The sequence below is a fragment of the Periplaneta americana genome, chromosome 7 (assembly GCF_040183065.1).
Source record: "Periplaneta americana isolate PAMFEO1 chromosome 7, P.americana_PAMFEO1_priV1, whole genome shotgun sequence".
NCBI classification, from domain to species: Eukaryota; Metazoa; Arthropoda; class Insecta; order Blattodea; family Blattidae; genus Periplaneta; species Periplaneta americana.
In genome coordinates this window covers 149628333-149642493 of record NC_091123.1, presented here as the reverse complement: position 1 = coordinate 149642493, position 14161 = coordinate 149628333, and the positions used below count along the sequence as shown (strand labels likewise).

The following is a 14161-nucleotide window of genomic DNA, read 5'->3' as shown; positions in this document are numbered from 1 at the left end:
GTGCATTTAAATTGAGGGGCTCATAAGTAAAGGACTGTAAGTGCACTTAAGTTACTTTTCAGAAAATGGGGTTTAAATATTTAAGCTTTCGTAAAATCGGTGAAATTTGCATTTAAATTTTAATGTGTGATGCGATTAAAATATCCCTTTGCCACTAAAATTTTAGATACTTTAGCTTACACTGGATGCACTTAACTCATGTTATTACAAATGTCACTAGCATTCCTTTGCTTCTAGCCACCTCAATTCAAAATAAGCTAATCTGAATTTTTAAACAAGTTGCTGAAAATGGTTTCCGTTCATTACAATGCAGGCTTCAATTCTTTACGCATATTATTAAAAACATTTTGAAGCATATTCTCTGAAATTGAATTTATCGTTTCTTGAATATAATTTTAGTACGATATTATTAATATAGGTTCTTTCTTCTATAGAAAACGCAACCATATTTATGAAACACACTATACACTGCAGTGTTTACTTCACTGCTTGAAGACTTCGAATGCAACAGCGGCCGTAAGTTTGTGTGTCTGACGGGAGCAAGGACATTAGTGAAGGGGTGGGAGTGAAGTACATTCAGAAATGCAGGTACAATAAAAATGCAAGTAATAGTAAATAAAATGATGTCCCTGTATATCTCATAGTTACGTCATAAATTGTACTGAATACGTCAAAATAAAGAATATCTGTCGGGTACAGAATACAGATTACAGGTTGTTTAGTATTAATGTAGAATTGATTCACACTCAATTCAAAGTTATCTTCAGAGCGCAGTTTACACTTCAGTGCACATCCTGGATGGACTCACACTCACTTTGAGGATCATCTTCACTGATGTTTGCTCAATTCCACAACAACGCAAGGGTGCATGGGTTCATTCAATTAGCTACCCTGCCCTCTGTTTACAAGATATTGAAACGAAACTTTGTAAGCAAGTAGATTTTAAAACTGAGAATCGAATTAAACATTCTCCCGAAAAAGGGCCTACAGACCTATGGGCCCATTTTCCGGTTACCGCCTCAATTTATTGTAATGCATAGACGCTCGTAAAGTTCATAGAAGATATAGTTTTGTTTAATGAGATGCATATCTTTTCAACTAATAATTCTGTAGTGCTCGGGAAAAGTGGCACAAGTCAAAAATGTTAATTATACAGGAGAAGGAAAAAAGCTGTCTTCACACTGGTTTATGTCGATTTGATTTTCTTTTGTATGAATTATTGTGATCGGAGAAATACTTATGTCTCTTTTCCCAAGCGAGCAGATGTTCCGGAAGTTGTCAATAAATTAATAAAAAATGTTTGTGGAAGCTGTTTTATGCCACTTTTCGCAAGCACTGCAGAATTCAAACCCTACGACGTCTACAGTATGTAAATGCAATATACAGTATTTATTGTAAAAATAATATTTTTGTTTGACTTAAAATAAGTTATCCTTATTGAGTCTGAAAAACAATAATTTATCGCATGACTACTGTAAAATATGAGTCGTTCAGAGCTAAAGTGGATCAAGTCCATGAGCTGTAGTTTTGAGATAATAGGACTTAAAGTTAACTTGCTCTAGTGGATTATCTAATTTGACTAGCAATAATTGTACTGCTCCATTCTCATATTCTAGATTTATAAAATACTAGCTTAAATTACCCGGCGTTGCCCTGGTTTTAAATTTTGGTCTATTTCTAAATAAACTGTTTGTTAGACTTATCGGAGACCTCGGCAAGGGAATTATACGAAACCAAAACGAACCATATTTACTTATGTTTTCTCCTCCCTAGTGACGAATATTAAAGAAAGTGCTACTAATATCCAAAGAAACTGACTAATCGAAATAATTCCATCTCACCTATGAATAGAGTTTTAACAACATTAAGACCTTATGCTACAGGGATATTTAAGATACTGTATTTAACATTGTGATTGATGATAATATTTATCGTACCACGGCATTATGCATTATTAAGCCTTTCTGCCCACAATATATTTAATTTCCTTCAAGGCCAAACTACAATCTGTAAGGGATAGATTCTATCAAGTGCATGGATTTCAGGGTGTTTTGCAGTAACGGAGACTATACTCATCAGAATTCACTCTCCTGGAGAAGGCAATGTAGAACACTACCACAACAGAAAATCATATTTTTCTATAAACGGCCAAGACATTAGTGACCATAACTTATTAATAAGAGACGGGTTAACAGTAACAGTAAAATAGGCTCTATATTATTACTGCAATATTATAATATTGTAATATTATCACAAATATTACTATAACTTATAATAAGTGCTTAAAATCGAATGGCTATAAAAGCAATACGTGGGATAAAAACATTATCTTCTTTCGTTTTTCCAGTTAATATTGCCACTCATATTACGTTTCGCATGAGTTTTTGACACAAATTCTTGTTAGTGCATAATTTTGGTGAGTCAATATTTCGCAATAGTAGGTCTACTATGGCTATTCAATATTAAGTAAATTATGTGGTAGCAATCCTTGTAGTTTGAAAGAATTCTAGAATTCAATTGGATAAAACAGTCTGCTCACTATCTACAAAACTGCATCGAGGAATTCATAATACGGTCCTGGACTGCGTAAAGATACTTATTGCATGAATTATCTAGTTTTAGCCTTCATGATGTGTAACAACAATGTAATTTAATTTCGTGTTAAAATTTCCAAGGCCTCGTGAAAGTCTATGTTGAATAAAACAGACAATAATAAAGAACAATTGACTGTAGAAGATTATACATACATACATACATACATACATACATACATACATACATACATACATACATATACACACATACATTCATACATACATACATACATACATACATACATACACACATACATACATACACACATACATACATACATACATACATACATACATACATACATACATACATACATACATACATACATACATACATACATACATACATACATACATACATACATACAATTTTATATATTAAGATAAACAATTGTGATGTTAATTGATGCAACGCTTTGGTGACTTGATCCACTATGGCTCAGAACATCGTGAACAAATAATCTGAGCCAAAAGTGACTATTGTCATCTACCGGCGAATTCTTGGAAATTAAGACTTGATCTATTACTGCTCGGAAAAGATCCAACTTCAGACAATCAGAAAATGAATTAAACTCAATGTATGAAAATTTGTGTCTTAATCCACTTTAGCTCTAAACGCCTCATATATTATCGTACCCACTGTTCACATCGTAAACATACAGTACAGTACCGGGGACACTGATTCGCTGCTGCTTGCATTGTTTTGATTGACAGGGCTCTACGTACTCGTAAAATAAACTACTAAAATAATAGTACATTATGCAACGAGCCTATAATGAAGGTAATTAAGAAGCGAGTATGGATATTTATGAAACGAGCGCAAGCTTCTTAATTACCATTATAGGTGAGTTTCATACGACTTTTTATGCTCGACCATATTTCTAACTTGATATTATTAATTTTCTTTGTATCTGACCTTGGCCAATGTCCCGAATGTTGTGAGATGTGCGCAGACGCGAAAGTATTGATTTTTTCCGAGGGAAAGATGTTCTCAATGACCTTGCTAGGCCATAAGAACCTACAGAGATAACATTAAAAGCAAATTAGACATTGAAAAACGAGATGACAAATTGAATTTATTTGAATATTATTTACAATTAACGCTAATTATTATAGTAACAGAACATAACCTTCTGCGACAGTTGGATTTCCAGCCTCCGTGACTTTTCGCTAATTCTCTTTCGATTGCATATCCGAGAATAATCGATACTTGCGGTTTTATAACGGTAGAAAGCTGACCTGTCATTGGCTGAACAGTTGTAACCTGAGTCGTCATTGGCTGAAAGACCTGACCTTTAATGAGTAGGTGTACTTTAATGAGGTCCATTAAAGGTCTGCTACCAGGTGTATAATTACTACATTTCGGCATGGTCGAGCATAAAAAATAGAAACGTTTTAGTTAAGGATTATAAAATAAATATTAATCATTTTAAAAGGTACATTTATTGAAACTACAATGTTGGCAAACAAAGAAACAAATGCTAGGAAGGTGATAAAAACAAACAAATGCTAGGGAGGTGATAAAAATTATAGAATAAGGAACCATGATTGGTTGAAACACGTCGTTCCGTACCGCCTTATTACTCAAAAGTAGTATGACTTAGTAAAAGTATAATAGTAATGGAAATACTATATTACTTGTGTAATAAAGAACAACAAAAGTTAACCGACTGTTCACTATTACAGTGCATAAAATAGGAGATGACCACAAATTCTGTGCTGTTTTCATTATAAATGCCATGTACAATTGCGAAACTATTGTTGAACATGAGTAGCGTAAGAACAGTTAATTTCAGTATTTATAGATTTACAGAAAGCTTTTGATGAAAACATACCCTTTCCCATACGAAAGTTTTCATTATACCTCTACAAGAAGAAATCTGACACCAGTAAAGCACTCATTTGTCAGCAGGTTAACACAAAGACAGCTTTACAGGTAGACTGAACCCATACGTACTGAAGGACTTCCACAGGCAAGCAGGTCAATGAGGCGACAACCCGAGGCAAATATTATTTGTTTCCCATCATGTGAATAAACGCCAAGTGAAGTTACGGCCCTTTTTATGTTTAGTAACGACTTAATTCCGTGACTGTCTATACTTTAGCACCATCTTGTGTAATCATACGAATTGATCACTTGTCATAATGTTAAATTGCTTATTAAAGCACTCTGCAAACATTTTTCAAGACACAGTTTCATTAAGGGGAGAGGATAGTTTTAGTATGTTGCAAAACCGGAACATTTTTTTCGCTTTGAAATACACTCTGATATGTTAGAAATATGTCGCATAAAATTTAATGCTCATTTATGTCTATCAGCTCCTGCAACACTAATTTTTAAAGCTCTCGTGCGCAAGGTTTTCAAGGGGAAAGGATGGTTAACTATGGTTGAAAAGCAGTAAATTAAAAAAAAGCTTTAAAATAATACTCTTTCTGTTCCAAAATATCGTATAGAAAGATGTAATTAATTCTGTTCCAAAATATGGTATACATTTGTTAAAGTTCTCAGTAATATAATGTAACTTTAATACAGGGACATCATTTTATTTTTACTAACATTTCTGATATTAACCTGCCTATACCTTTGGATCAACGATTGCTACTCCCTTCCACGACTGGAGTTCGATGGCGTAATATACAAACAAATCACTTTACTAGGCATAGGAGGGAAGAAAAGTAGTACATCCATTTACGTAAACTAGGAAATATCACGCTTTTGAGTTCGATAATTTTCATTAGATTTTTGTTTAATCAGAATACAGTACTGTATTAACAATAAGTATTTTTACTCACGAACTGAGCTGTCCATACGGACGTATTCATTATGCAGTGTATATTATACTGTCTACAGCACATTAGCGTACACTATAGAGAATTAAGTTAAATTGAAAAATAATCATAATATGGATATTTAAACACATTTTTCAAAATGGTGGCGGTTCATTTCGATACAGGCTTCAGTTCTAATGTGTGTAATTCCAATTACCAGTTTCGTCTTTCGTATCAGTAACTCATGTTGAAATAATTCTGTACCTACTCTATAAAAGAGTAGGACTACCTTACGTACTGTAAATTCAATCTTCACTTCTGCCCGATCCGAAAAGATAAAATTACTCAGACATGCTATCTACTGTCCGTCCAAGTGGTTATGTCGCAGGATCGTAGAAAGGAGGGAAATCACGTGACAGTTAATTACTTAACGAGGCCCTTTTATTTAAGTTATTTTAAACAGTTGTATGGGTATAATATTACGTAGATGTCCAATTCCTAACAGAAATTAATGTTCTCAGAAAAGAGCTAAGACAGCCCAGCCACTAGCCTTTACAGAGAGACGAATAGAAGCTGGTGGGGAAAACCGGAATGCGACGTAGGCAAATGGACGACAGTACCTGTGCGAAAATGATGCAATTTTGAAAGCTCTTTCGTCATTGGAAAACGCGAACGTATTTTTGGAACGTACTGTGACGGTAAGGCTACTATGACTGTATGTGCGGTCTTGGAGCTGTATGGAAGACGGTTGAACTTCGTTAGTAGAAGGTGTGGCAGTGAAGTACATTCAAAAACTCAGGTACAATAAAAATTGAAGTAAAAATAAAATGATGTCCCTGTACACCTTCTAGATACTTATTTGCATGATAAATTCTGCAGTGCTTGGAAAAAGTAGCATAACTCAGTTTTCACAAACATTTTTTATTAATTACGAAACGTCTGCTCGCTTGGGAAAAGAGACATAAGTATTTCTGCCATTACAATAATTCATACAGAAGAAAATCAAATCGACATAAACCAGTGTGAAGACAGTTTTTTTCCTTTTCCTGTAAAATTAATGTTTTTTACTGGTGCCACTTTTCCCGAGCACTACAGAATTAACACAAGAAAAACATAAAAATTAGGTACATTTCATTCTGTGTAATGTCAAATTAAAAAAAAAAAAACAAATATTGTTTTGAGAGAGACAAATTAACATAAAAACTGCAATAAATTACAACCCGTTTCTGTACTACTGTTGAGCCTTAGATGTTCTATTCAAAATTGACTGGGTTGGTGTTACATTTTCTGCAACAGGAACACCACAGCAGGTGGTCATTTCATTTCTGTTCATAATGAATTGTTTCAATATTATAGTTTCATCCACTACAGAAGATTGGAAACATTCACAACTGCACTGTCTGATAGTCCCTTCACTACTGAACAGAATACCACATCGCGAAACATTTCGTGCACGCATGCGCAATGTTTGTTACTATACCATATTTTGGAACGCAGGGAGTATTTGATATGTGAAAAATATACTACATACAATATGATGTTCTGTGACGCCATTTTAAAGATCTAATGTACAGTGTTTTTAATGACGCTAAACTTGGGTTGCAATTTTCCGTAACTTTAATTTCATACTTTATTCTCATACAAGGTGTTGTATATCTTCAGAGTTATGAATGTTTTATGGATGGTATTTGGAACACAAATTATTTAGGCTATTAGGAAACTTATTTGTGGAACACAAATCCGTTATTTTATCGAGTTTTAAAAATATTTGTCCGTATTACTACAAAAGTACCTCTAATATTTATTCTTAAAGTTAATCGTTTATATTTAAATGTTGAAAGCCAATATCAAAATAAATGCTCCAGGCATTTTAAGGAAAATGCTTGTAGTAGTAAAATGATAAAGAGATTTTGAACTTGTCTTCAAAAATGGCTGTGATATATTCATTTTAGTGAATTACTGTATCCTGGTAGGCTCTACTTTATTTTTAGAAATTTGGGCCCCATTTTCCTAAAAAACTAATGTCGAATTTAAGTTGTTGTAGTAATGATATTTATACATACAAAAAATGAAAAATGTACATCGATTAGGGAAAAAATCAAGTTATACCATCCTCTCTCCTTAAGATGATGCATGTAATGTCATTTTGAAAACATAAATTCTTGAGTCAGTATTCAACTACAGTGTTTACGTATAATCGCCAGTTTCTGTGCCGGATCTAGCATTTTGTCGTCGGTTGGATTTTAATCCGTGAACCTCTAATCCAACAACAAGAATGGTAACCACCGAGAACGAAGCAAGATAGTCGCTTGCAACTTGCAGTGTAATTGATTCAGTTTGTACAGTGATTCCGAATTAAAGTAGAGAGCATCATGCCTTAAATACTGTCTAACAATATACGAATCAATATCTTTCTCATTATTTTCAGTCAAGGTGACGGGTGAGTGGCCTTGCGGACTCTGGCCAACACTAAGAGGTGGACCGATGAGGGCCCATGAGGAATATGAGTTCCACAGCATGCTCTTCCACTGGGGGTTGTCCGATGAAGAGGGCAGCGAGCACACCTTGAATGGCAACGGCTTCTCCATGGAGCTGCAGATGGTACACGTTAGGAAGGGCTGTACTGCGCCCCAAGACGCCATCTTTGATGACGCTGCTGATAGCTTGGTCATAATATCATTCTTGTTCAAGGTGAGTTCCAGTCCATGCAGTAATTCTGTTCCAATCAAGCCTCTTCAGTCTATCTCTATAGAGCGTTCGGAGTTTATAAAATATCATTGGTTATATAGGCGTCTTCTTACCGGACATCCCCCCTCCTTGTAATGTAACTAAATTAAGTTATTTACATATTTTATAACGTATATAAAATTACAGAAGTAAATCTAAATATTGTAACTAAACATAGATTCAAATATAAACTCTTTATATTACTTACAAATACAGGGTGTTAAAAAAGTATCCAATATTTTAGGAGGTGATAGCATGCATTAAAACAAGAAAATAATGTCTAATAAATATGGATCCTACAAGATATGCTTTCTGAGATCTGAACACTTCTTCCTACGAGGTGCTTAATGTGACGTCCATTTATGGCAATGCATTTTTCTGCCCTACAATACAGCAGGCTACCAGATAATCTTACTGTAGTTGAGACCCCTGGCATGGAATACTGATACGTCATAAGGAATACTGAAAACAAAAGTCTGGTTGCGGAATGAAGGAGGTTCAGCAGAGATGAGATTGTGAATTTTCGTAATCAGCATGTGTAGGCTGACGAAAATCCCCATGCAGTTGAAGAAACAAGGTATCAGCACTGATTCTCAAACAACGTATGGGCAGGTGTTCTCTGTGATATATTAACAGGGCATACGTGCTACCACAGAGACTTTCAGGACTTTCTTATTAACGTGTTGCCTTCCTTGCTGGAGAATGTGCAATGTCAGCAGAGACTAAAGATGTGGTTCATGCACGATGGCGCACCAGCACATTTTCTCCGCAATGTGCGTGAACATCTGAAGCTGATATTTCAGGACCGCTGGATTGGTCGGGGAAGCCCCACACCTTGGCCTGCTCGTTCCCCAAACCTAAATCCCCTAGACTTTTGGATATGGAGACACATGAAGGAACCAGGTCAATTTCAAAGAATGTGTGATTCCTTATGTCGAAGGGCAGAGGAATGCATTGCCATGAATGGACGTCACATTGATCACCTCTTATGAACAAGTGTTCAGATTTCAGAAAGTATGTGTTGTAGGACCCATGTTTATTAGACATTATTTTCTTGTTTTGATGCATACTAGCACCTCCTAAAATATTGGATACTTTTTTAACACCCTGTAGACATACTGGTATAAGCCTAATCTATACTAATAATAAATCTGTAGCCGAAATTTTTCTGGTAATTTTCGATTTTCCAAAAATAATTGGTTCTAACATATATAATTAACCACCCTGAAACCGAAAATCGCTTTTTTGAAATTTTTATTGTATGTCTGTCTGTCTGTCTGTATGTTTGTTACCTTTTCACGCGATAATGGCTGAACCGATTTCGATGAAAATTGGAATATATAATTTAAGTTCGTTGTAACTTAGATTTTAGGCTATATGGCATTCAAAATAAATCATTTAAAAGGGGGGTTATAATGGGGTCTGAATTAAATAAATCGAAATATCTCGCTTATTATTGATTTTTGTGAAAAATGTTACATAACAAAAATTTCTTTAAATATAATTTCCGATAAATTTTATTCTTTGAAAAATTTTGATTCGACTGATATTTAATGAGATAAATGAGTTTTAAAATTAAAATAACTGCCATCTAAGGCGGTGTAATGAAATAAATGAATTCGTCTATAAGGGGCCTTGGTCAACAACAATCGAAAGCTATGAATCATAGCCTACAGAGAACGTTTCTGTGTTTGTATGAAGTAATATCGGAAGCTAAATTAATCGATTTGTGTAATTAATTATTATTTCACCATTGGAAAGTGTAGTTTCTCTAGATGGACATAATGCTATAATGTTTTTACAGTAACTTGTGAGTGAATTGAGGACAGGTAAGATTAAAATAGCTTCTTATGCACAAACAACTTGATAGGCTATTTTGTGTATTCGTTTCCTGTATTTCTTAAAATAATGTTTATCTCAGAGAATTAACGAACCACAAGAGTGTATTGATTTAGTATGCAGTAATAATATGTTAGCTTAGCATTCCATTATTTTATAATCCAAATTTTAACCATGCTCAATTGAATCGTGTTAAAATACATAAAATACATATGCATTAAATGCAATGCAAAAAATTGGGTGAGCCAAGCAGATTATGTTGCGCTGTTGTAAAATAAAATGTGTTCCTCCTGAGATTCAAGAGCCCCCATAACAAATTAAAAATTTACTTATCGGTGTACATCCGTTATCAACACATTTTTTTATATAATATAATATAATATAATATAATATATAATATAATATAATATAATATAATATAATATAATATAATATAATATAATATAATATAATATAATATAAGTTATTTAAGTTATTTGAAGGGTTCAGAACCATAGTGTCCCAAGCACCATTTACTGAATACGTAGAAAACAAGGGTTAAAATTAAGTTATTATCATAATTCTATGGAAACATATAGCAAGTAAAATAAAGTATACACATTAAATCTAAATGATATGTCAGTCTTCATAAATGTATGGATGCATGTAATAAAAATTAAGAAACATGTTAAAGGAATTGTCATTGCACCAAATGAGTGGTCTCTGGACCAAAATGATCGCATTTTAATTATTTAAATACAATTTAAATTAAGTAACATATTAAACGATTTATCCTTCTATCAAACACGAATGTTCCCTGGATCAAATGTCCTATTTTAATTACGTAATTACTTTATATTTATTTCTAACGGGTGCAGCGGAGCGCACGGGTACGGCTAGTAGTTTAATAAATTTGTTTTTGGAATAACAGAATAAATGGAATAGATTTACTTATATTATTTTATATACGTTATAAAATACGTAAATGTCAGCATTAATACACTTTTGCTAGAGATTTTAATCAATACTACAGTACCATTCAGTAGCTACTAAAGTTAAAAACTTGGGTTTCCATTTCGACTCGAATCTCAGCTGGAATTCACAGGTAAAATACTGTAAATCTGTAAGAAAAGCTGGTGATGCCTTACTTTGACTATTGCGACGTTTGTATAGTGACCTTGGTGCTGAATTATCATTGAGGCTCCAGCGTGTTCATAATGCTTGTGTCCGTTTAATTTGATGATCATGTCTCCGAGTATTTCTTACAATTATCTTGACTTCGTTTACGATAGAGACGTTCAATTCATTCACTCTGTTTTCTGTATCAGATTCTAAATAATTCCACACGTATTTACATAGTTTCTTGCTTCACACTTTTAGCATTCAACTACAACTTTGATACACGTTCACAATACAGGAACATCATTTTATTTTTATTTCAATTTTTATTGTACCTGAGTTTTTGAATGTACTTCCCTCCCACCCCCTCTACTAGTGAACTTTCAACTGCTCTCACAGAACCAAGCGTATACAGTCAAAGTCGCCTTAAGGTCGTAGTAAACACAAACAGTATTGAGTTAGTGAGTATAGTACGTTCCAGAAGTATGTTCGCATTTTCCAGTGACGAAAGAGTTTTCAATATTGAATCATATTTTCGCACAGGTACTATACTGTTGTCCGTTTGCCTACGTCGCATCCCGATTTCCCTCACCCGCAACTGTTTAAAATAACTTAAATAAACGTAATTAACTGTCACGTCATTTCCCCCCTTTGTACGATCCTGCGACATAACCACTTGGACGGACAGTAGTTAGCATGTCTGAGTAATGTTATCTGTGCGGGTCGAGTAGAAGTGAAGATTGAATTTACGGTACTTAAGGTACTCTTTTATAGAGTAGGTACAGAATTATTTCAACATGAGTTACTAGTACGAAGGACGAAACTGGTAATTGGAATTAGATGCAATAATCTATAGTGCGATAATATGCACAAAAGAACTGAAGCCTATATCTAAATGAACGGCCACCATTTTCAGAAATGTGTTTAAATATCCATATTATGGTTATTTTTCAATTTAACTTCATTCTCTATATTGTGTTGTAGACAGTATAATATACACTGCATAATGAATACGTTTGGATGGATAACTCAGTTCGTGAGTAAAATCTCTTATTGTTAATACTGTACTGAATTTTGATTAAAGAAAAACCTAACGAAAATAATCAAATTCAAAATTACGATATGTCCTAGTTTACGTAAATGGATGAACTACTTTTCTTCCCTCCTATACTTAGTAAAGTGATTTGTTTGTATTTTACGCCAGAATCATCGAACTTCAATCGTAGAAGGGGGTAGCAAGCGGTGTTTCCGGCTCTTAACCATTAATTCAAAGGTATAGCCAGGTTAATATTAGAAATGTTAGTAAAAATAAAATGATGTCCCTGTATAACCACAGCCTAGTAACATACAGTCACGAAGCTTGAGTTTATCAGGGTACTAGGAACAATAGACTGTGCAGGTACTATTTCGCATTGTCTGTGATGAGGCGATAGTAGCGATCCTAGTGGTTAGCAACTATCTATGGATACATATTTACTACGTATTGAGCTTCGTGACTATATATACTAGACTGTGGTATAACCTTGTTCTATCAACACCATATCACCAAACATCTCTCTACTCTGCTTCCTTCACAATACACACTGCCCGTTTCTGGAATTTCTTGTTAAAGGAAATCAGGAGTAGTCGGAGTCTAAAATCTTTCAAGTTCACTCTGCTTAGAAATGTTTTTATTGAACAGAACTAGACTCTTGTGGAGGTTTCTAAATAATTCCCTGTACTTACTTACTGGCTTTTAAGGAACCCGGAGGTTCATTGCCGCCCTCACATAAGCCCGACATTGGTCGCTATCCTGAGCAAAATTAATCCATTCTCTATCATCATATCCCATCTCCCTCAAATCCATTTTAATATTATTTTTCCATCTACGTCTCGGCCTCCCTAAAGGTCTTTTTCCCTCCGGCGTCCCAACTAACACTCTGTATGCATTTCTGGATTCGCCCATACGTGCTACATGCCATGCCCATCTCAAACGTCTGGATTTAATGTTCCTAATTATGTCAGGTGAAGAATACAATGCGTGCAGTTCTGTGTTGTGTAACTTTCTCCATTCTCCTGTAACTTCATCCCTCTTAGCCCCCAATATTTTCCTAAGAATCTTATTCTCAAACACCCGTAGGCTCTGTTCCTCTCTCAAAGTGAGAGTCCAAGTTTCACAACCATACAGAACAACCGGAATATAACTGTTTCATAAATTCTAACTTTCAGATTTTTCGACAGCAGACTGGATGATAAAAGTTTCTAACCGAATAATAACAGGCACTTCTCATATTTATTCTGTGTTTAATTTCCTCTCGAGTATCATTTCTATTTGTTACTGTTGCTCCAAGATATTTGAACTTCTTGACCTCTTCAAAAGATAAATTTCCAATTTTTATATTTCCATTTCGTACAATATTCTCGTCACGAGACATAATCATATACTTTATCTTTTCGGGATTTACTTCCAAACCTATCTCTTTACTTGCTTCCAGTAAAATTCCCGTGTTGTCCCCAATCGTTTGTGGATTTTCTCCTAACATATTCACGTCATCCGCATAGACAAGCAGCTGATGTAACTCGTTCAATTCCAAACCCTCTCTGTTATCCTGGACTTTCCTAATGGCATACTCTAGAGCAAAGTTAAAAAGTAAAGGTGATAGTGCATCTCCTTGCCTTAGCCGTACATGACGAAATTTTTTCCTCTCTCTTCCTTTTTTTTTTTTTATTTTTTATTATCTTGATATTTTACTTAATAGTTTTTGTGTCTGTATGCCATGCAGTACATTTTCACTATTCAACTCTTTATGTCTTGTAACCCACATGTGTTCTCCCATTATACATAACTGTATATTTTATCTCAATTGAATTCGTTATCATCTAAATTTTTTCTGTACTCCATGCATCTCTTATTGGTATAATATTATATAGACTATAATAGTCGAGTTTATCTCGAACAGTTGATGTCTTATAAATTGGTTATATTCCTATCATTTTATATGACTCATCTTTCTACTTTATTTTATGTAATCTCTTGGGTACCTTCTTTTGTGTTATTTTGTATTCCATTTATGTATTTCATATATATTATTCATATCTGGTTGAGTGGAAGAGAAAGCCTTATGGCCTTAACTCTGCTAGGCAAAATAAAACTA

The 14161-nt window shown here is 34.2% G+C and overlaps 1 protein-coding gene across 1 annotated transcript in view; it reads left to right on the top strand.

Moving 5' to 3' along the window:
* LOC138703583 (carbonic anhydrase 1-like) overlaps positions 1-14161 on the top strand; it is a 44223-nt gene that overhangs the window by 18001 nt on the left and 12061 nt on the right. The window contains exon 4 of the mRNA XM_069831583.1: positions 7792-8054. Coding sequence (XP_069687684.1) covers positions 7792-8054 — 263 coding nt within the window. The remainder of the gene's footprint in view (positions 1-7791; positions 8055-14161) is intronic.